This window comes from Cygnus atratus, chromosome 9, assembly GCF_013377495.2.
Source record: "Cygnus atratus isolate AKBS03 ecotype Queensland, Australia chromosome 9, CAtr_DNAZoo_HiC_assembly, whole genome shotgun sequence".
NCBI classification, from domain to species: Eukaryota; Metazoa; Chordata; class Aves; order Anseriformes; family Anatidae; genus Cygnus; species Cygnus atratus.
The window spans coordinates 11,155,954-11,179,237 of NC_066370.1; the positions used below are offsets into that span (position 1 = coordinate 11,155,954).

The following is a 23,284-nucleotide window of genomic DNA, read 5'->3' on the forward strand; positions in this document are numbered from 1 at the left end:
TTTTTGCAGTTGCTTTGTGTGGACAATGGCAGTTATCTCTTTTTCCAATTAGCGTGAATCTGCGCATAAAACTAAACGTACTGTTAGTCTGGCGAAGCAGCTTCCTCTACATGCACGGCAGCGCCGTGTGGTTGTAGCACTTTTTTCTAGTGACCGGGCCATGGTGCTAAACACGCAGGGAGGATGGTGTTAAATCAGTGGTGAGTTATTCAGTAGGTGCTCTGTACTTTTATTTAGTGACTTCCATTCAAATCCTCACATGAAATCAGAATGTGGTATTTGTCTGCTGCAGTGCTTCATCACTTCCTTTTTGCAGGGTCTGCGATACAAAGGCACACGCATCCCTGCTTTGCAGATAACAAACCAAGACTTAGAAAGTAACTTCAAAAATACCCATTAATATAGGTAGCCAGCTCTAATTATTAAGGAATTGATCAGATCTTTTAAAAGTACATAGCTTTGTTTAGCATTTAATGCATTCAGGGTGCATCTCTCTCAGACCTGAGTTTCAGCTGTGAGTTGCTGGCCGTTCTTCCTGTCCCTGCAGTATTTTTTATTTGTGGGCTGCTAACCTGTCAGCTATGACATTGGTCGTGTGGATAGTCTTCCTCATAACACAGCTCTGGTTCTGTTTAGAGACAGGTCTAGCCTGAATATTAACAAGACTGAAGTCCTGTAGGGAAAAAAATACCGCATGGTCCTGTAATTAAGGCTATTGTAACGCATTTGTATGAGGGGCTGTACTAAAGGGAGGGGGCTAATGGGATTGCGGGAGGATCTCTAAGTCAGAAGTCCTACAGCGTTTGCATGGAGTTTGCAAAGTTACTATCTTTGTCCTAGTTTCTTCTGGTTATTCATACTGAGTGTGGTGTGATGTTGGTTTTCCGTTTGCTCTTGCTTAATTACAGAGTTAAATTAACATGCGACTTCTCTTAGGTGTTCTAGAAATTCATTTGAAACCAGCGTGCAGCTGCCTAAAAGGGGCTGTCCAGTTAAGTGAGGTGCAAAACTGATGCAAAATCTGTTACAGTGCCCCCTGCCCTGTCCCTGGGCACCACCGCAAGGAGCCCGGCTCCGTCCTGCCGGCAGCTCCCTGCAGGCACCCATGGGCACGGGTGGGCTCCCCCGGCCCTCCCCTGCTCCAGCCCCAGCTCCCGCAGCCTCTCCTCGCAGCAGAGGGGCTCCAGGCCCCCCAGCAGCTCGGTGGCCTCTTGCTAAACTGTCTCAGGTGGCTCCATTTAATGACGTGGAGCGGGTTTCTTAACGTTGCTGTTTGGGCAGCTAGCAGCAGGAATTCATCAGCAGTGCTTCGTGGTGTTTGCAGTGACCGGAGATCCTCTTGGCTGTGTCTTGCCTGGTGCTGTGATGTTAAAATTATTGGGAAGTCAAAGTATCCATTTCCTGTGATTCTTGAAATGGTTCAGAGCCTTGGTCAAAGCCTGCTCGCACCTGCCTGTCACAGCGTCGCAGCCTGGAGCACCACCGGTGAGATGGCGTTGTGCTCTGAGTGAGTTTTGGTAGTAGCACCTGACATAGATTTCCACGTGAGATGGGCAAAATGCAGGTGCTTGTACACGAAACCCGCTCAGGACAGAAACCACACGCCAACGTGCCTCTATCATTGCAGCCGAACGGATGAGCTGGCTGCTGAAGGGCAGGTGTCTGAGTACCCTGAGGTCCTGAAGCACGTGTCCATGTGATATGTGACCTGTAGCTCAGAATCTGGTTCTTTTGGGCAAATGTTCTTAAATCTTCATTTTCTAGCTTTTAAGTGCTTGCCACTGAAGAATTGTAGATTCTTGCATGGTATATGCAAAACGAAAAGGAATTTTTTCACTTCAGATGAACTCAAAAACTTACAGCAAGTGCACACTGCTAGCAGGAAAGCAAGCTTCTGCCCCGACGGACGCCGTGCACCAAACAGTGAGCTGCTGCTGCTGCTGGTGGCCTCAAAGTGTGCTCGTGTGTGACACTGGAATGGATGCACCGGGTTAGAGTAACTATTTTATCACCTGTCCCTGGAAAGCCCTTTAGGTGATAGGTGCTTACTGGACGGTTTTTCAGTAGGTGGACGTCTCTCAAGCCCCCTCGAGCCCAGCGGGATGAGGGGTGGCGGGGCTGTGCGAGGCTGCGTGCAGCAACATCTGGTGTGTGGCGAGCTGCAGCAGGTTGGGACAAGTCGCTTGCATCACGGAGTTGAGCAATCTGTTTTCGGTTTGGAGCCCTCCAGTCTGCTTGGATGCTTGTCCATCTGATTTACCGAGTACCACAGTTCATGTCAATATTGTTCTGAGGTTTATGAGAACAAGCTGCATTTGGAGTTCCTCTGCCTTTCTCCGTGCTGTTACCTTGCTGTTAATTTACTCAGTTCAAATAGCGTATGGATGGCTTTTTCTTCAGAGATGTGTGCAGTCGTATAAACCCGTGTTTGTAACGTTTACAAACCAGCAGAGGAATATGCTTCCAGGAGTTTACAGTAGCCCGTGGAGGCAGCTTGTAGCCTGGGTGAGGACTGCCTGGAAATCCCTTTTTCTGCTGCCATTCCAAGGGCTGATGGGCTGAGGGAAGTCCAGGTCTTAATTGCATTGATCTACCCTGGATTGCTGCGGTTGGTTTCTGAGGCTGGGTTAATCACACCGGTGTGTGTGCTGGAACTGAAGGATGCTGGAGACCCGTGCCGGGCCCTTCTGCAAACCGGCTGGCGAGGAGGACGCCGTGGGCAGCTGGGGCTTGGCTCCCCCGTACTGCTGTGTCTGTGCTCAGCCTGGGAGGAAGCAGCCATTTCGGCTCCTGCGAGGCCCAGGTCTGTCCTGTGATAAATGTGCGTGGTTCCTGTAACGTTCGTGTGTCGGGGCCTTGGGAGCAGTCTGACCTCTGAGCCTGCCAGGAAAACAAAATCCCAGAGCTGCATTCCTCGCTCCTGTGGTTTTACACCTGCGTTCTGTTTGGCGGCATCTTATTTCTCACCATTAATTGTTCGGCCTCTTTGAGCACATGCTCTCCTTCTCCCTCTGGTTTGTGGGCAGAACGGGAACAAGAGGGAGGAAGTGAAGGCAAAGAGCTCCCTTCGTGCATGAGAAGAGCCAGCAAGAAGGGCTCACGGTGCTGGGAGGAAGGCAGGGACTGACACTATTAAACACCAGCTGGGCAGAGGGAAGTACAGCAGATAAGAAACATGCTTGCAGGCGTGAAGAATCCCTGGGTGGCATTTTCCTGGAAGCCAGAGCTGTGCAGCCAGCTCTGCTGTGCTCGCTGGTATGTGGGTACTTTAACAGGTCAGGTATTTGGGGAAGTGTTGTTTTGTTTCCTCCTCCTCTGGTATTCACAGTTGTGTTTTGATACTGGAAAAGCTGAATTAATGAGTCAAATTCCACACGTATCGTAGTTCTGAGCTCTAGCAGGAGAGGATTTCGTGCTGACTGATTCCTGCCTGAAACTGCCTGCACCAAAGGATCACCAGGGTGTTGCTGCTTGGCTTGCAGTGGAAGGGCCCTGAGCTGGAGGCTGTTCCTCTAGTAAAGCGGTGTGCGCTTACAGTTGTACCTTGGGACACAGCTGTGAAGGCAAGGAGGCTGAAGCGCATTTAATCAGATGTGCCTCACGAATTGAAGTTTTTTTTCTTTTTTTCCTGAATGGCGGCAGCACCAGCAGATCCCGTGTAAGAATGAATGCTGACACTCCCTGCAAATGCCTTGTGGCGGTACAAAGGGCGCGATGGCAGAGGCTTCAAACGCATTATTCCTCTTCCAGCTCTGCCTTTGTCCTTCTTTCAAGCGGATAACTCACATATTTGCCCTGACCGCTCTGGAGATCTGGGAGCAGAAGCAACAGCATGAAACTAATGTGATGCTTTAGAATTCCGCTGCCACTTACCGGGTGTTGAATGGCCTTAATTAAATTAACCAGTATATTGATTTCACCACGCTGCTTGGGAAAGATAAGGGCAGTAACGTAAGCGCTGGGGCTGCTGCTGGTCGGCTTGAGAAGCTGCAGCTGTGATGCCAGGGCTAGCATGGTGAGTTCGAGCAGGTTGGTAAACTAAAAGTGCTTGTCCTCTGAGGTGTGTTGGCCTTTAGGAGGCTACTTGATGGCCTTGTGCAGTAATTCCTTATAAAATGAAAGCCGTGGCGCTTTAATTTTTCTTCTGAGTAGAGGGGTTGCCATGGAGGTGAAGGGACCTGTTTAAGTTTGGGTGGAGTTTGGTGGTGTTTCAGCCAAGTCATGGTGTTGTGTTGAAACCTTCTCAAGTGCCTGAGCAGGCATAGGGGCTGATTTATCCCTTCGGCAGCGCTGTCAGTCATGGAATTAAAGCAGGAGTCTCGAAGCCAATGGGCCTGATGCATTGAGGGAGGGCTCTGCGTGTGTTTTATGTTTTTTATAACTTATACTCAGCTGAGTACTCGTTCCTGAGCTCATCGTGCCCGTGTGGTTGCTGGCTGGGACACTGCTCAGAAGGTGCCAGCACTGCTGAACTGTAGTGCTTGTCCTGCTGGGATCACTCTGTCAGCAGGGGGATGGATTACTCTAATGAAAAGAACAACAACAAAAAAAAGGTGGCACAGCTTCTGTGGGTAGGTGACACCAAAATATTGCAAACACACAGTGCTCGCGAGTCCAAATGGCTCATGGCGTATCTTGGTTAGGTGGTTACCTTTCGGCCAGGAGGATTACAGCAAAACAATCCTAAAGGGTTTGTGATACCCGTGAGCATTTCACTTGAAGCTGTTTATTTCAAGGCGTGTTTTGTCGCACACTAAGCAGTTCATGAGCATGGGACTTTTCTTTCTGTTATCTAGTCCCAGTGGTTACTTTCCTTCTAATTCAAAAGGAACAATTTAAACACATGGAACTTCTTGATACAATGATGATATCTGGGATGTTTGCCATTACTAATAGGTTACTTTTTTATTTCATAAATGTACCTAGCTACGGTGTGCTAAGAATCAAGTTGTATATAATTGAATCATAAAGCAAACTTTACTGAGCAAATCAGAGTTCCCTCTGTCACCTCCAGCCCTGTCTCTGCACCATTCTTATCCCAGCCATCCCACTTACCCTTGCCTGCTGCTTCGGGTACTAGATACGTAGGTTCCTGGTACCAATTTTTGCCTGCCTTCAAATATCTCAGTGCTATGCTTCTCTTCAGCATCTCTGTTTTGGACTCAACTCGTCAGGTAACTCACGTGCACTGACCTGGCAAAGCCACTTGTGGTTTTGTTGAGAGGTGGTGTTTTTTTTTTTCCTTTTAAGTTTCAAATGAGCAAATTTCATTTTAAAAGTGTCCTCAGAACAGTTTACTTGTATTCTACTAAAATAGTTTTCTCGCAGTTAAGGACAGTGTGGTCTTCTAACCCTTTTCTCAGCTGTCTTTGTAGCCTATCTGTCAGAAAAATGAAGATTTTTCTCTAAGTGAAGGAAGGAAGAATAAGCAGACAGGCTGTTGAGGTGGAGTTGTTGCTATTGTTCAGAGACAAACAAAAAGGTAAGCAGCTGGGCGTTAGGAGCCTTCAACGTCTTTTGGTGTGGATTAAGTTAAATATTGCCAACCTCATTATGGATCATGAAAAGGTTGGGGTGGGGAAGAGACCTTTTGGAGATCATCTCATCCAACTCGCTTTCACTTCAGCAAGTGCCATCTCCGTGGGGAGGCTTCCTGTTGAAGGTCTGCTCCGTGACTTCTACAAGTGCCTTTTGGTGAGAAAAATGTTGTTTGCCAGTGGTGTTGAACTTGCAAATTCAGCATCTGTAAGGTGAATTGCATCGATTAGATGAAAACAGCATCAGGAAGGTGCATTGTGGGCGATCTGTCAGTGAATATTTGTCAGGATTTAATGAGAGCTCTCAGCTAAGGGTTTTCCTTCCCGTTCGCTAGCTGCTGTGAAATTTCCTACTCAGATCCCCTGCTATGGAGTCTTGGTTGGTTTTCAAGGATGCAGTCGTGTCTTGAAGTTATGTTAAATAATTCCTTAGGTTGAAAGCCTTGCCTGCTGTCTGCCATCTCCTGCTGGTGAAAAGTTAGCTCTGCAGAGGTGTAACAGCCCTTTGTGTAAATAACCGGTCTGTATGCTCTCCGCTCCTGCCAGGCGCAGCGAGGTGAGCTTACAGAGCAATCGTGCTGTTGGCAGTGAGGCGTATGCCTCTGCTGGGAGAGGTTTTCTGGCCAGGTAAGAACGGATTTCATTCTGGAGCCTCACCAGCCACCACGCTACACAAGGAAGCTGATGTAGAACACCTCCACAAAGAATTTGCCTGTTTCAGGATGCTTTGGTGATGTGTCAAGCAGTGATTTCACTTCTGACCTTTTCTGTGCACTGGATACTGTTTTTTTTGTGTTCAAGGTGTGTGGTACTGGGTTAGAAGACGCTCCTTTCTAGCAAAGCACAGACTGAAGGTTAGAAAAATGGTTTGAAGAGCTCTTGGGTGAGACAGAGATGCACATAGGCAGTGAACTACGTAGAGGTGGGAAGCTGTTTAAAGAAAAAGTGTGTGTGTGGGGGTTCTTTTGTCTTGTTCTTTTCCCAAGTCTCAGGTCTTAGGGGAAGGGCTATTCAACAGTCAGGGAAGGGAAGTTTCTAAGCAAAAGTTAGCAAATGTATTGATGAGCACTGGCAGGTTGCTGCCTGGTGGTTTGTCTTCCAAGCTTGCCACTGTGCCATGTCCCTTGCCTTTCTTTAGCACCTGGGTTGTGAAAGCAAAAGCTGCTTCTTCCTCATCTTCATATTAAGGTTTTACTCTTTTCCTAGTGGCATGTTGGTCATCAGTCATCTTTTCCGGAGACTTGTGACCCGCACAATGTTTAAAAGCAAATATTTCAGCCCAAATTCCTAACTGGCAGCCATAACTGGCAGGTTGTGTCATTGTGGAGAACTAAAAATGCAGTAGGAGGTCTTCATCTGTTGCTCCTTTTATTAAAGAAAGTCTGCTTTCGTTGTTGGGTGTGCTGGCTGTGTGCAAATAGGATGCAAGAACCATTTCTATTTTCAGACGCTTAGTGTTACATTTCCAATAGTTCACTGTTTTCTAAATGAAATTGATGCATATGGAATTTGTATTTGATTTCCTTGTTTTTTAACTCCCAGTTGTGTTTTCAGCCTTGTGCATGTTGATTGCCGAGCGGAACTAATTAAATACATTCAAATTAGGAAGGCTTGCTCTGGGAAAGCGCTCTCTTACCCTACAAGAGAAGTTTCTGTAGCCAAGCGCTGATTTTTAATTTTACAGCCTTGTTTTCATGTGCTTAGCCTGGTATATTAAAATATCAAAAGTCTTTCAGCGCGTATTTGTGGAACCTTCTGTGGAAGTCACCAGTGAGGCTTAGGATCTGAGGCAGGCGTTTCAAGCTTCGGGTGCATTTATAACGAGCGAGGATGGGCGGAGGGGACAGAACTATACAGTACCTTCCCTCAACAAAGTAAATTGCTCAGTGCTGGGAAAAACCTTTTGTTTTTAAGGTGTAGGTTGCATGGACCAGGGCAGTGGATGGTGGTGAAAGGATGTTGAAGCCTGAGGTTCTTTGTCTCCTGTGGATGTTCACCCTGGAGCAGAAGTCCCTGCTCTGGCCAGAGGGCTGACCTGGACGAGATCCTCAGGAGAAGAGCTATTGTTCTCTGGAGCACGTGAAGCTCTGGAGAAATGCAGTATTTACACAAAGCTAGTAAGTTGTTTCACCATGCAGCTCTTTTCAATTAGTTTATTTCGGTGCCTGTGACTCAGGAGCAAGAGTGGCTTGCTTTGTGACGGCTGCAGTGATTTTGCATCACGCTGCAGAGATTTCTCAGCTGTTTATGAAGAAACTCTTACAAATTACAGACTAGCATATTAAGAAAATTGGCATTTATTTCAGTCATCTGTACGCAGACAGGAGCCTACCAGAGGGCTGGGTAGGCAGCTGGGAGGGCCAGTTATGTCAGCTGTTGTTACCAGATTGCTCTTACTGGGATGCTACTTGTTGCAATATGAGTATGAGCTCTAGTCTAACAGCAGTCCACCTAACTCTTGTACTGCACATTTGTTTTAATTCTCTTGTGCTTTAGACAGAATATTTCAGAATTGCATTGGGATGATTTGAGGTCTGCTGCTTGGGGTTTTATCCTAAATAGGCTCCTTCTTTAAGGAAAACATGTTACTGCTAGTGCAGGTCGTAGGACAGATTGGCTTCATAAGAATAAAGTCTAATTTTTCCCATGCTGATAGAGGCAAGCTTCTTTTGTATATTGTGCTAAAAAAAGAAAAAAGACTTGAAGCTAGACTGCTTTTGCACAAGGGCATTTGAAAAGAAGTGTTTTGTTAGGCTGCTAGACTGACATGATCCAATTTTGTAGTGAACACAAGGGCTGCCCAGCATCTTTTGCATTTGGGAAGGAAAATCAGCCTCTCCCCTTCCTTTCTGAGCTTCTTCAGATGTTTTGTTATGTTAAACAGCGAGAAGAATGACACTTTCTCTGTGGTGCTGCTTAAATTCACCTTTTTGTCTGTGCTCAAGTTTAATTTATTCTTTCAAGCTTGTGCCCAAGGCTGGCGGGGCACAAAGTTGTGGAAGTTCATAATGAAATTTAGGGGTTGCCTGGGTAAAAGGGTGTCGGTTTTGCCTTGAAATGAAAGGAAAGCATTGGTCTTACAGTTCATGTGAGCTGGTGTAGGTTAGTCAGGTCCCAGTAATGAGGAACTAGATCCCTTGGTATTGTGCACGTGGGCTTGTTTAAGGATGCTTGCCAAAGCACAACTGCAGCCGATGTTTTAAGTTGTTCACCGATGGCCGATGTACTGCTTAACCCAACGGAGGCATCCATGCCAAGTTGCCTTTCCTCCCGTGCAGTTTGTAACCTAACAATTTTTGGTATTTCTTTTTAAGGTTCTCCTCCCTTTTCTTTAAGTTTTACTATTTTGGCTAGAAAATCATTATTGAAGAGCTTCCCATGTTCTCTAGCGGTTTGTAATGCATCCTGTTATTTCTTCTGCGGCCTTTTTCTCCTTTTATCACTGCATATTGCAAAAACATACCAATTTGGGCTTGTTCCAGGAGGTTCTGTGTGCTCTGGCATATTTGTCTTACTTAGGATGCGAGGTGGAGAGAAGGTTTAACATAGGAGGAGCCTGTCATCTGACAGAATTACACTTATTTTTTCCAAATGGTGTCAGTCAATATGATTTCGTGGAGCATTATTACTTTGTTAGGCATTATTGAAATCTTAGGTACTTGGAAAACTGATCTTTCTTTCCTTCTTCTTTTTCCCAGCAACCTGCTACCTAGGCTGATTACGTCTTACACTGGTACTGTATTTGAAAGAGACTTACACATTAAAAAAGCAAACATCAAAAATTGAGATTGCAAGTGTGGGCTCTACGCATGGTTTGGAGAGGGGGGGGAAAAAAAAGCCTTTACTATCTGGATAAGGTCACAGTAACATTTTAGCATAAGCTCTAGGTTAGTGTTGCTGCAGTCTTGCCCTCCATTTGGGGTGCTCCTGAGCATCCTCACTAACTCAGGGAGCTAAATTGACTGAGAAGTGTTCCCCTGTGGTGTTTTTGTTGTCTTGAACCTGTATTAGCTTTTTGCCAGCTTTACTTCCTGAACTTGGCTTGCTGAAGGTTTAAATAATGTTGCATGTAGATGTGAGTATGCGTGTCTGAATTAAAAAAAGGTGAAATGCAGAATAAAGGCAATTCTGAATTAAATAAACTGTCACGGTAATGGAGCCTCAAGTGTTTCCTGCAAACTCCTAAATCAGTTTTAATGGCTGCTCTGGAGAGAGTTAATGGTATGACTTAATCAGGCTGGAAATCAAAGTAGTGAGGCCGGCACAGTTTCATCGTGTGTAAAAAGGTAGGTAGATAACTAAGAACAAAAATCCTAACTACAGAGGAGTGGTTCACAGCCAGTACTCAACATGACTGAACCTATTTGACTCCTCAGTGAGGCTGAGCATTGTCCTCTTAGTCCGAATTTGTGGGAAGAGAGGCACTGGAAGCAACTTACCCAACGGGTTTGCGGTGGTGTCCTCGCACAGGGTGGCTGTTGGGGCCTGGCAGGCTGTGCCACGTGGCTTTTTTTGGCGAGAAAAGAACCCATGCAACTCATGTGGAGTGAGATTGTTCCTTACACTGGCTAAAATGCTTGTGGAGCGTACCCGCTGCTGCTGCAGCGTTTCCGAGTAATTTCTGTAGGTATGGGGAAACCAATTCCTGCAAGCACGAGAACTGCAGCTCAGAGGAAGCTCAGGGACCGGCGGAGCAAAGCGGTGGATCAGGAACACGCAGTTTGCACGACCCCCTGGCCGTCACCACTGCGGCGAGTTTTCCTGTGGTGAGAGCCGCGTCAGCACCTGGCTCCTCCTGGGCAGGCACAACCTCCTGCTGGCTGTTTGCACCAAGACGCTGCACCTTGCTGTCTCCTGGCTCACAAGTTCAACCACTATTCTTCTATTTTTTTTCTATGATCTGTTGGCACGGTCAAGGTAAATTATATAGACAAAGCACATGAGGAGATTGGGATTCTGGAGGAGTGAGGGGTGATGAAAAATTAGGGATGGGAGCATAGTCTGGAAGGAAAACTGTACCAGGGAGGGAGGTGGGAGCTTGCTTTATGAGAACCTGCGTCCACATCAGACATGCACAGTACACTGAGTTCTGTCTGTAGTCTGCTGATGGAAAGGATGTGCTATGGGGCAAAGTGTTTTAATTGGTGGTGTGTCGAAGTTAAATTAATAAATAAATAAATATATATATGCACCATAGGGTGCTGAGACACGGACATTTCCCACATATGTATTTATCTGTTACAGCATTTGGACGTGCATTTATCCATGCTCATAGAAGAAGTCTAGTGAGCCAGGCAGATTTCTGTTTAAGAATTAAGAGCTGTACTAGGAAACCTCTTAAATTATTTTTATGTGCCAGCATTTTAATTGGAGCATAATTTTTTGAAGCAATAAAATTTGACATTGATTCTCATGCTGCTCTTAAATAATGCTTTTAAATTCATGTAATCAACGTCACTTGTTAGTATCTAGCTTTTTATGGAAGTACAGGCATTAATACGCTAGTGGTCTATATAATGAAATTACTCAATATTGTAGCATGCTCCTTCTATTAAAGCTTAAAGATGTGATTGATCTGCTGCAGGGTAACTTGGTTTTGTACACCTTTAGATCTCATTGCACATCAAGATACTTGTTTACTGGCTTCAGTTAAAGGAGCCTTTTACATGACTTTTATAAAGGCCAATTTTTATAATGGCCACTTTTATTGCTGTGCACGTTCATTTCCTATAATCAATTTCTCTACAAGGGTTATATTAAATCAGGGACTGTCACCTTGAAAATTCCATGATGTTACAAGTTCTGAACCATCGTTTTCTTGAACCTCAAATTATTGGCAAGACCCTTTATCAGCGAGAGAAGGCGGTTTTATTCCAAAAGCAATTTCATTGTTCTACTTGGTTGTTTCACCTGCTAATTCTTTTGTCCTTGTAATTTATTGGAATAACTTGTACATACTGGGTTTAATATAAATACTTTGTTTAATCAGTTTATGCCCGTAAATTTTCCCGTTGTTTTGTTCAGATTTAACAGTAAGTATCAGATAGTTGTGAGCTCTTTCACACGCACCTGTCCATGTTGTCTACATCTGATGCAGATTTTGTGTATAGGGGTGTGCGCACATTGAAAGTAGGTGGGTCAGTTGTTTGGAAAGTTCTCTCTTCTTTCAGAGTTTTAATTTTGGTTCAAGGTAGGTGTGTGCTTGTCCCCCCTCCTCTCTATTTTACTGGTGGATGTGCTCTTCCCATTAATTCTTGAGTGGAAAAACAGACAAATTGGAGAGGTGAGGTTTAACCTTTACTTAAATATATAACTTAATATTGTCTCAGGCTGATTATAGTCAGCACATAAAGGATCACGTGTCTTTTCCTGTTCGGGGTCTTGTTTGAGAGCGTGTCTCTTTCGGATTGCTCTGTTCAATGGATGCGTTTTGTACATCCAGTCTCTAGGGTTCTCCCCCCCCTGCGTCTGTGGTTATACCCTTGGGTTTTGGTCATGTTTCAGGATGTTAATGAGCCAGCAGGGAATAAAAGTGGTTAACGGTAACAAGAAGGAAGAAGAATGTCTTGGCTGTATTTCTGTGTCTTGTGAAAGCAAGGTGGATTAAATCAAGTGCTGGAACACGCGAGCACTTAGCACTCTGCCCTGATCTGTGCTCAGTTTTTGCGCGAAACAGGAAGAATTATTTCTCTTAAGCTGATTCTCCCTTTCATCAAATGCAGCATGTCTACACAGTTTGTGTTCTATTTCTTAAGAAAGAAAAAAAAACCACGCACAAAACCACCACCACCAAAACATACAACCTTTTGTACTTCCCTAAATTCTTGAAATAACTTCAGGGTGCCTTAAATGCTGTCTTGCTGGAGTGGTAGTCTCTCCAGTTTTCTTGACTATCTAGCCATAATAAAAATAGCTCCGTTATTTATGTTCCCAGTCTTACTGTGAAGATTTTAATTGAACTCTGTTCCTGCTGCGTAGCTCCTGCTTGGGGCATGCACCTGTGTCTGATGTGCTCAGTTGTTCTCTTACTGTGTCGATGTTTTGCTGAGCATGGGTAGCATTGAACTGGGAGCAGTGGAAAAAGATGCCTCGAGATGAGACAAAATGGTGTTGATGACAAATGCAGTATTGTTTTGGCCTGAGAATATGGAGCTGACAATTTAGAAGCTGTAGGGAATGAGACTAATTTGTAGTGGCTGCTTTGCCACTAATTGCTGATGACACCCAGGGCAAGCTGTAGGGTCCTACCCTGTATTTATCTTTCACTGCACGTATTCCAAGGACGCAATAATGGCAGCTTCAGTATTTTTAATATCAGACTACGTATCTTTTTTACAAAAAATGCACTTTAATGTTCTGTAGTAAATAGCTCTGTGGGTCTTTCAGTTTTCTAGGTTTACTGAAATGTTCAGAAAGCAAATGGTAGACATTAAACATTAGTATTACTTGGTGTACAAATGTCATTTCTCATTATGTGCTTTGTGTTTCCAATGCAATTGCCTTAAAGTTGACTCCATAGTGCATGTGTGTCAGCCTCAGTGGTTTGGAGGGTGCTCAAGAAATGGGCTATTCTGGGAGGAATTACCTACAATTAAAGAGCTGATAATCCAAAGCAGTTTGTTTTGAGGGCACACAGTTGTAAATAAGAGCAAAATTGGACGTGTGATTCCCAGCAGCAGACAGAGGTTCATTCATGAGGGTCTGTAATGATCCTTGTGGAGTAAGGACTCTTTTGGAGGTAATGCATCATGTGAAAAGTCTTGTTTCCTTCCACCACATTCCAGCTTCTACCTGTTTATTAGGCTGCGGCATCTCTGTGAAATTGTTGCTTTCCCAGGAGTTTGAAGCACTCTGACGTGTGAGCACTGATCTCCAAACCTGCAATTGCATTTATGGACTTGAGGAAGTATGTGCTTAAACATCCAAGCAACGAGTGGAGCTGGTGGTACTGAGAGCTGCTTTGTTGTGGTGTGGTGCTGCTGGTTCTGTCCTGCTCTCTTACTGCTTTCCTTGTTTGTTCTGCTCTTTTCACAGGTCTTGATGCAGAGTTATCTTATGTGAGGAATGATGTTGTTAATCATTATGCATTGTCCTTCAATCTCTTAATACCCAGCGAGACCAACAACCTTCACTTCAGTTGGTATGCTAAATCCAAGGTAAGCAGGCGTAATTTGTGTTCGAGTATTTGCTGCATACTTAGTGAGTACCTGCTACTATAATTGAATTTTTTTCTTTGCAAAAAATAGCATCTGGTAGTGCAAAAGAAATAAACTAAGAAGCTAAAATAATAATTATGTGATTTGCAGACAATAAATTAAAATACTCTATATCCAAACTGTCCCTCTCTCCTTTTAAAAAGGGTAAGCACTTCTTTTGAAATATGTTATACTTCTTGCTTCAGAATAGACAGATATTACAGAGCCAGTAGTTTGTCTATCTTCTGGTGGTGAATTGAACACACAGAAGTGGCAGCCATGAACTAAAGCCTCTGAAAATCAGATGCAGAGCACTTGTATTTTAGAGTTTACCAGAAACAAATGCTTGGAGATGAGGAGAATCTATAAAAGTGGCATCTAGTATGTTATTATTTGGGTCTCAATTAAATGGAAGGAGATTTTCATTTTACTTAATCACCATAGCTGGGGCATGCAGTAACAGCTGTCATAAGATTGCTTTTACATTTTACAAAAAATGCTTTTACATTTCGAAGGATTTTCAGTTACTTAATTTATTTTTGTAGCTGAAATGATCTATTTAGTCTCTGCCAGACGTTTGTTCATTTTTTAAACTCAAACAATAGTTATTCTGCTCTTAAACAAGAAAGACTGCGATAAAACCAGTAATGTTTAACAGCTCTACCAGTGCAATTTCTAAAGACTGCTTCTGCCAGTGTTCTTTCCTCTGAGGTGTAACTTCTTACAAGATGTGAATTTTGGCCCACAGAGTTATTGCATACAATGCAAGCTGGCCCTTCTACTTCATACCACATTCCACTTTCACAGACATTTCAGTCACTTGCCGTTTGAATAGGACCTTTTGAAGGAGTTTTCTCGTTACTAACAGCTTCAGCTAGGAGCTACGTGCGTTGCTGTCCCTGCCCTGAGTTTCCTTGTCCCCATCTGTGAGTTTTGAATAGAAATTTTTTTATAGAATCACAGAATGGTTGAGATTGGAAGGGACCTCTGGGGTCCATCTGGTCCAACCCCTGATTAAGAAGGGCCAGCCAAAGCAGGTTGCCCATGACCATGTCCAGAAGCCTTTTGAAGATATCCAAGGAGGAGACTTCACAACCTCTTTGGGCAATTTGTTCCCCCTGCGCAGTCCAAAAGTGCTTCCCGATGCTTACGCAGAACTTCTTGTGTTCCAGTTTGTGCCCGTTGTCCTGGCACTGGGCACCACTGAACAGAGCCTGGCTCTGTCCTCATTGCACCCTCTCTTCAGGTATTTATATACATTGGTGAGATTTCCCTGAATATCCTTTTCTCTAGGCTGAAGTTCCAGCACTCTCAGCCTCTTCTCATAGGAAAGGTGCTCCAGTCCCTCCAGTATCTTGGTGGCCCTTTGTTGGACTTTCTCCAGTACGTCCAGATCTTTCTTGTCCTGGGGGGGGCAGAACTGGACACGGTACCCCAGGTGTGGCCTTACCAATGCTGAGTAGAGCAGAAGGACCACTGCTGGTGATACTTTGCCTAATGCAGCTGAGAATACCATTAGTCTCCTTGGTGGCAAGGGCATGTTGCTGACTTACGTTCAACTTGGTGTCCACCAGGGCCCCCAGGTCCTTTTCTGCAGGCCACCCAGATGGAAAGCAGCTTTGGAGTTGTTCCTGCCCAGGGGCAGCACTCTGCATTTCTCCTTGTTGAACTCCCCAAGATTTTTGTCAGCCCACCTCTCCAGCCTATCAAGGACAGATGGCTGCATGGCCTGCTGGTGAGGCGGCCATTCCCCCCCAGTTTTGTGTCATCTGCGAATTACCAGAGGGTGCACTCTACCCCATCATCCAGGTCAGTCCCCCAGTGCTGACCCCTCGGGGTACTCTGCTCAGTACTGGCCTCCAGCTTGATTTTGCACCATTACCCTCTGGACCTGGCCCTTTAGCTACTTTTCCATGCACCTCACTGTCTGCTCAATAGCTTCTCTATGAAAATCTTATGGGGGACAGTGTCAAAGACCTTGCTGAACTCCAGGAAGACAACATCCACTTCTGCCCCCTCATCCATCTGGCTGTTTGTTTCATTACAGAAGCTTAGTTCCCCTTGGTGGATCTTTGTGACTCCTCCTGATGATGTTCTTGCCTTTATCTTTTGCATATGTAGGTAGCCCTGCTTCAATTACTGTGATTGCACCACTTGACATCTTCAGTGCTAAATGTTGTAGGATTGGCATATTGCCATTTCTAGGAGTACAGAAACTGGGTTACGCTTCTACCGTTGGCATCTTGATTGAAAAATTAGTTCCCAGTAGCTTGTGAACATGAATGTATCCCATGACCTTTTAGAAAGGGGAATAAAAGAAGCTAACACAAAGTCAAATGGAATTAGTTCAACTGAGTCTGGAGGGTTAGGGTGAGTTTCCAACAGGAACTTGTAACTCAGCTACAGTAGGTCCTGTGCGTAATGAATGACCGTTTGTGGAATCAGCTTCTTCAAGTGAAAACAGAATTTCGACTTCAGTTGAAGATGTTTCTTAAGCAATTTCAGCTGTGTAGTTTATAAAACTGACTAAAGGAGGGGGATTTTTTTGAATTCCTGTGGTGTTAACAAATTGCCTTCTGAAGAAGCAAGTGTAAAAATATCAGTGAGTGAGGTTAGTGGTTTTATTTATTTATTTTTTAATACAGTGCTTTAATTTCTGACCAAAATTTTTGAAATGATTTCAAGAGTGGCTTTTCTTCTGACTTTCTTAATTTGAACCATCAAGAGTCTGATATTTAGACTTCATATAAGAAACCTTGAATTTGGGCACTTAAAATCACCAATATTCTCTAAAAATAAGAAACAGGCTTTTTTAATGTTAAGAAAACTAATCAAAAGGTATGCAGCATTTCTTTTTACTACTGTAGAGATTTCTTTACATGTTTTCAATCTCCCAACTGTTGTTACAGGTTGAGTATAAACTGGGATTTCAGGTAGATAATCCCATGGCTATGGCTATGCCCCAGGCCAACATTTCTTTACAAGGAGAAGTTCCTCGCACCCTCTCAGGTAAACAGATCACCCCATGCCCCTGGACATGTACTGCTAGTGCTTTCTGATGGTACTTGTTTTTTTCCAAAGTGTGTGTAGTGTTGCATAAGACCATAACCTTTCTCTATTAAACATTATAAGCTTACAGGTCTTCTGCAACAGTTATGACATTGCTGAAAGGGTATTATACATTGTGACTGCTAGTGTAAGAGTAATGTTTTTTCCATTGTGTAGTGGAGGATGAAGATCTTCCTTGAAATGAAACACAACGTTTTTGTGTTTATAGACACACGCACACGTGTGTGTATATATATGTATGTATTTATATGCATCCATGTGCGCACAAATTTTGTTTCAACAATAATAATTAGCAATTGCATGGACTTCAAAAAAAACCACAGCTTTTAACTTTGCTAGTCTACAGAGACATAATTTCAAGATGTGTGGAAGTTGTTAACATGTTAGTGTTTTTGGTAAGTATAAAGTCAAAACTATTTTGAATATGTATTAGCTGCTCTCTAGAATTTGTACTAGAAACAAATGTGTTTGTTTCAGAAAGTGCACAAATGATCATTGCTCCTTGATGTTCCTTGATCATTCAGTTATGGTTCCTCACTGCCTTGTGCTCTGTTAGATACACAAGTGGGAACAAAATACATGTTTTGATGTTTTGCCTTTGTACCACTTCTTTGTGAAGGCAGAGACTGGGGAATTAGACTTGTCGTGTCTGCTCTGCTGGCATCAATAATGCTGCTATGTAAGCTAGAAAGTAAATACTGTCCAATTAGTTTAAGCTTTGATTCCAGTCAGATTTGCAGAGACCAAAATATTTAAACTTAACTGTTGTAGAAAAAGCTAACCTTCATGGTGTTTGAGAAAGCGGCAAGGGAAATGGAAATTTCTGTGTTTCTGCTCTAATGCAGTTTTATATTGTGAGCACTCCGAAGCTAGTAGAAGGCTAGTGGTTTACCTCCATTTACCTCCAGATATAATTTTAGTTATGTGTAAACTTTAATGTGGCTCACATAAGGAAATTTATTTAAAATTACACTACTTAATGCTTTCACAGTTGTCAGAAATTACAAGACATAGACACTAAAATAGCATTTTTTTATTAATAGAAAATTTTTACAAAATGTACATTAAACGTCATTTATAAAGACCCCTATCTGTTTAATATTCTTTCACCATGATGTCTGAAATGTGCTTAAACTTAATTGTAATGCCTGTTTGTTGTATGCTTGCAGTGTTTCGTGTCGAACTCTCCTGCACTGGCAGACTTGACTCTGAGGTCACAATACTGATGCAGCTCAACTTGACAATAAATTCATCCAAAAACATCACAGTTTTAAATTTCAAACGGAGGAAAATGTGCTACAAAAGTAAGACACTGTTTCAAATATTCAACGGTTTTTAGTGTTAAAGCAGGATAGGAAAAAGGTGTGGGAAGATACATGACAAGGATACATGAAGGACAAGCGTAACAATCCATGAGAGTGAATTGTGGAGAGGACAGGAAGAAACCAAGTAACATTTTGACTTCCAGAGAAAAATGTGTACAATTGGTAGAAGCAGAAGCTGATGAATGAACAAGTTCCCTAAGTGTTGGGCTGCACTGAGTGACCTTCTCACATATATAGCAAAAAAATAAAATATATACTTTCTCCCTTTTACTTGGAAGGAAGAAATTAGATTCTTCAAACCTGCAGTACTCTGAATATTCAAAGTTTTCTAAAAATTAACAGCCAAATCTAATTTATAAAATGAGGTAGACTTAAAACTAACTACTTAATAAATGTGACCAGATGTTAGTCTTTCAGACTTTGAGTACAAAATGATCTTAGTAGATTGATAACGCAGGCTTCAGGAATCCCAGATTGACTTTCCTGGGTTTTGACTTAAGAATCTGCAAGCACAATTTATTCTTGAATTGTTGCTATCTCCTATTGCTGCTTCCTGGAAGTATTTTCATAGGCATCAAAAGAAGATTATTTTTGAGAATCTGGAGAGCTGTAATCTCCTTAAAAATGGCTGCTGTTTCCTGTCCTCAGGCAGAGTTTGAGCATGGCCACCTCTATTTACACGCTCCTCTCAGCACTGTTCAGTTTACGTAGAGCCTTTGAGGACAGTAGTTAGGCTTCAGAGGGGAGCCTACAACTTCCCTGGAGTCTGAATGTCCACAGATGCACTTTTGCTAAATGTGCATGAAAGAGCATGTGTGGCTTTTTACCACGTAACACCGATACCCATGCTCCTTGTACTGATGTTATGACAAAATCACTTTTAATTCAAAGTGTATCTCTTTCTAGTAGAAATGGAGATCTTTCTGATACTGTTTAAGACAGAAAATTTACCTTAGTTCATATTTTCTTAGGTACTTTTTCAAATGTTGTAAGTGGGGGAAATGTAGACTGTGTATGCATTCATACCTTATTGAGCTGCTAAGTCAGTTGAGGGGGTTTCCGTAGGTACTGCACCAGCATCAGGGTGTGGGAAGTAGAGCCACTTCTTAAATTATGCAGAAATAATTCTTACAAAGATCATGTTTCTGTGGGTTCATAATCATGTCAATGGCTTTTTTGAAAGTTGTATGTGGAGTGGTATACAGCATCTGGGGATTTCTAATTTAATTTAGTGCTTAAGTTAACAATATGCAGGAACTTGCTAGTGGTTTTGCTCAAGGCATTCCTAATACTTCCTCCTAAGGTTTAAAAAAAAAAAAAAAGCAAAAGCAAAACTCTCAGATCTTTTTTCCTTTTGCTTGATGTACTTTTTGACAAGTTTATCAGGCTGAACTAGCTCACCAAGGAGTTGGAAGGGGACTGTACTGGGGAGGCGGCAGCTCTTTGCAGCTAGGAGAAGGAGATGTGCAAGTGCATCTGGGCTTTTGCAGTCACAGAAATCCATGATACTGCATCAGACGCATGTGAAACCTCATTGAGGTTTATTTGAAGTCACCTCCACAGCTTGCTTTCCCTTGGTTTGCCCCTCCTATATTAGAGAGACCAGTAGTAAGCGTAATGAAGACATATCCCCTTCCTAAAGGACCATTTTCACCCCAGAACCCAAGCATTGTCCTTCTGGTTTTTATTCTTTTACCTTTTTTTTTGAGTATTTAAATTTCATCCTTCAGTTTTAAAACACTCATGATTCCAGCATCAGATGAGAAGGCAAGGTGCTCAGGGCTGCATTTCTTAACTTCTTCCTGGGTGAGCTGCATTAAAGTCTGAGTAGTACTCATTGGACATTCAATTAATAAATGATTTCGTATCCTATAGTAACCGATTCCGTGAGGTTTTTGTTTTGTGACTGTATGTATGCACACTTACTCTGCACCTGCTTTTTCTACTATCTGCTGCTTTGGACTTTGCAGACAAGCCAAAGGGTTTTTAAGTAGGTAGATCCAGTGGGTTCAGACATGGCCTCAGTGGGCATGCATGTTAGTGATGACGTATCTGACCTATGTGTCTTGAAGTCTGGTGATTTTTTTTATTTATACAGTGGTTAGGTGTTTAAAAATGGAAATCTAAAAATAACCATAGCCCGTAAGCCAACTTGCCTGTTTGGAAAAACAGATTTGTTTTTCAAGAAATAGGCAATTGACTTTTTTTGAAGGACTTTAGTAATAAATGTGTGCCAAACTTAACAGTTTTTTCTCATCTGTTTAGAGCTTGAACCAGAAGTAAAATCTCCAACATCTGACAAAAATAGCAGCAAGGCTATCTGTAAGTAACTCTGAGTGTACCAGGTACTGCAAGTGTAAACAAATGAAGAACTTGTGATGGTCTTTGTTTCTACAGCTTTCCCTATGAACACTCTCCCCAGGTGTTTCTGCTAAACCTGGTATTTTAGTGGGGTTTATGTGGTAACTTTAGCTGGGAATATATTCTAGTGAAGAACTACTCTTCCTACTATTGTAACAACTTTTTTTTAAAATCGTGTCTTGGGGGCTCTGTTTTCCCATACATGACTCTGATCTATCTTTTTGACTTCAGGACTTGTCTGGTTTGCTGTTTTGACTTGTCAGAATCGAATGAATAGAATTAGGTGGTTTCCTTTACTCTCACTCCACTTCTACCTGGAAATACCATTGACAGGCTGTGCTCAGCCTTTGTGGAACCCAAAATGTAAACGCTTCTCCCAAAATGCTTTTTGAAAGCAGCAGAGTTGCTTAGTTTTCCCTTCACCACCCACTGTCTCTTGCAGGGCAGTTGTTCTCCACACCACCACATTGTAACCTGTGGGTGGCTGGGGTTACTCAGGCCCCCCTGCTGATAAAGCAGCTAAGCCAAGACCTGCCACCTCCTGCTTCCAGTCCCTTTGCACTGTGTTGCACCCATGGTGCAGTGGCAGAATTTTGCCCTAAAGCTTTGTGCAGTTGAGAGCCTTTTGAGAAGGAGGGTTAACTAGCTAGCTCCTGCTGGCTGTGTTAAGATGTGGGTCAGGGATCCATATACCACCCATCATACCTCAAAATCAGAAGGAGAAGGTGAACTTGTGTGCTCTGCCATGTTTGGTCAATGAGCAAGCACCACCAGCACATCTAGGCACTAATCCCACTTTATTTTACTGTATAGATATATGCCTTGCTGTCCAGATAGGCAAATCCTGCTCTTCCAGCCCCACCTAGCAAGTCGGCGCCACTTGCTGTGTCTGGGCTTAGCTGAGCTGGAGGCTGGTTTTGACAGTGCTCCTGTGTTTGCAGCATGGGAGCCATGGAGGAGAGTCAAAGGATTGTGTGGGGCAGGGCCTGCAGCACCAACAAGGCCATTTTAGGAGGTTGCTGGCTAGCTTTTATCATTCTGTAGGAACCTTCCTTTTTTCCCAGCAAATAAATGGAGGCATTGAGTGACCGCTGGCCTGTGCCCTGCCTTGCAGCAGCAGGAACCACCCATTTGAAGGGTACTGCGGTCTGCCTCTGTGCTGGCTTCATCTTCCTATTCCTGCTGGACCTGGGTGGTGGGGACACTTGGGGCGAGTCTGGGAACAGTGCTGCTGTCCTGCCATGTAAGCACACTAGTTGCTTTTTCTGAGGAAGGTTCAGTAACTTTTCACCTTCGTGTTTCAGTTGATCCTGTAAATGCAGCTCCCACCACTTCTACCCGTGTGTTCTACATCAGTGTAGGCGTGTGCTGTGCTGTTATATTCCTGGTGGCAATCATACTAGCTGTCTTGCATCTCCACAGTATGAAAAGGATAGAGTTGGATGACAGGTATGTATTCAAGGTTTCCCAGGCCATTTTTTGGGACAGAACTCCCAGACTTGTGGGAGTTCTGGCCTCCAAATGAGTCTTCTGTAGTGGCTTGCAATTTCTGCTCTCAATGTCAGCCTGCAGCAGTGACCTGCCTCTGCAGGGTTGTGCTGAGTGCTGTACTCCAGAAAGGCAGCAGTTGCAGATGCTCTGCTGGTTATGGTCTGGAGGCTTGTGGCTGTCAGGTTTTTGCCAGAATAGTTGTGTGGATGATGTACACTGGAGAAATTTGGACAGAATCAGACCTCTGGCGATTGTCAGAATTGAAGGAAAACTGGATTGATATCTGGGCATGCTGAGAATATTTGTTTTTTCACTGACTTCTTCAGGCGCTTGAACTTCAGCCTTCTCTATTTTAATTGATTTACCAATGTTCAGTTTGGCCCTAGTGTAAAGTTTGGGGATTACAAGTGGTTGGTTACAAAACTGAAAATGTGTCTCTCTTCCAAATGGGTTATCAATCCAGTTAAACCAAAATGGCACGTGCACGAGAGGAGGACTTGTAATGTCAGCCCCAAGGGCAATACAGTTGGCATGTCCTTTCCTTTTTTCATGTATTGAGTGGGGTTTTGCTGAGTGGGGGTTAAACATTGAAGAGGAAAGCAGGTGGACTGAAGCTCTCTTGGAGGCTATGTGAATAATCTGCATTAGATGCAACTGTTAAGGAGCCAAGGGTTTTGAAACTGAACACTTCAAAAATGCAGTTGGGAATGTAGGTGGTCAGCGCTGTTGAAAAGATAACCTTGAATGGTTTTCGTTCCTGCCTACGGTCTCTCAGGCTAGCTTGTCCTCTGGCTCAAACAGATGCCGGCCTGTTTTTCTTTCAGTCTTTACTCCTTCTGTGTTCCCAGACCACTGGGTTTTGGGGGGATTCAGTGTGCTAAGTGGTAACAGTACCTGAAGACTATTTCTCAGTGTCAGCTTTCCTCAATTGGTTTGTTCCTAAATTGTCTAAGGTTTTTTAATCAGTAGAAGTTGTTAAAGGATGTGCAGCTTCCTTTGCTTCATAAAGGAAAAGCATTAAATTTAGAGTGTGTGAATGTACTCATCTAAGAATTTTTGAGAGTCTCAGTCTAGCAGCGTTATTCTCCATTCCATCATACTTGATTTTTGCAGCGTGCACAAGAGCCAGCAAAGACCCTGCAAAGTGATGTTTCAGTGCTTGGCTGAGAAACTGCTTTAGTGTTTTAATTTAAACTGTCTTGCATTAGTAATAGATGTGATCAATGGCTGCCTGATGGAAAGGCTAGCCAAGGAATGTGTGAGAGAATAAACAACTTTTGATTTGTTTTTAAATAACAAGCTCAAA

At 43.4% G+C, this 23,284-nt stretch overlaps 1 protein-coding gene across 3 annotated transcripts in view; it reads left to right on the top strand.

The window, feature by feature from the left end:
• Positions 1 to 23,284, top strand: part of RYK (receptor like tyrosine kinase) — a 58,036-nt gene that overhangs the window by 3,248 nt on the left and 31,504 nt on the right. For all 3 annotated transcript variants that reach the window (XM_050712586.1, XM_050712585.1, XM_035544928.2), the window contains exons 2-6: positions 13,572 to 13,693; positions 16,642 to 16,741; positions 17,971 to 18,105; positions 20,392 to 20,448; positions 21,792 to 21,936. In XM_050712586.1, the coding sequence (XP_050568543.1) occupies positions 13,572 to 13,693; positions 16,642 to 16,741; positions 17,971 to 18,105; positions 20,392 to 20,448; positions 21,792 to 21,936 (559 nt within the window). The remainder of the gene's footprint in view (positions 1 to 13,571; positions 13,694 to 16,641; positions 16,742 to 17,970; positions 18,106 to 20,391; positions 20,449 to 21,791; positions 21,937 to 23,284) is intronic.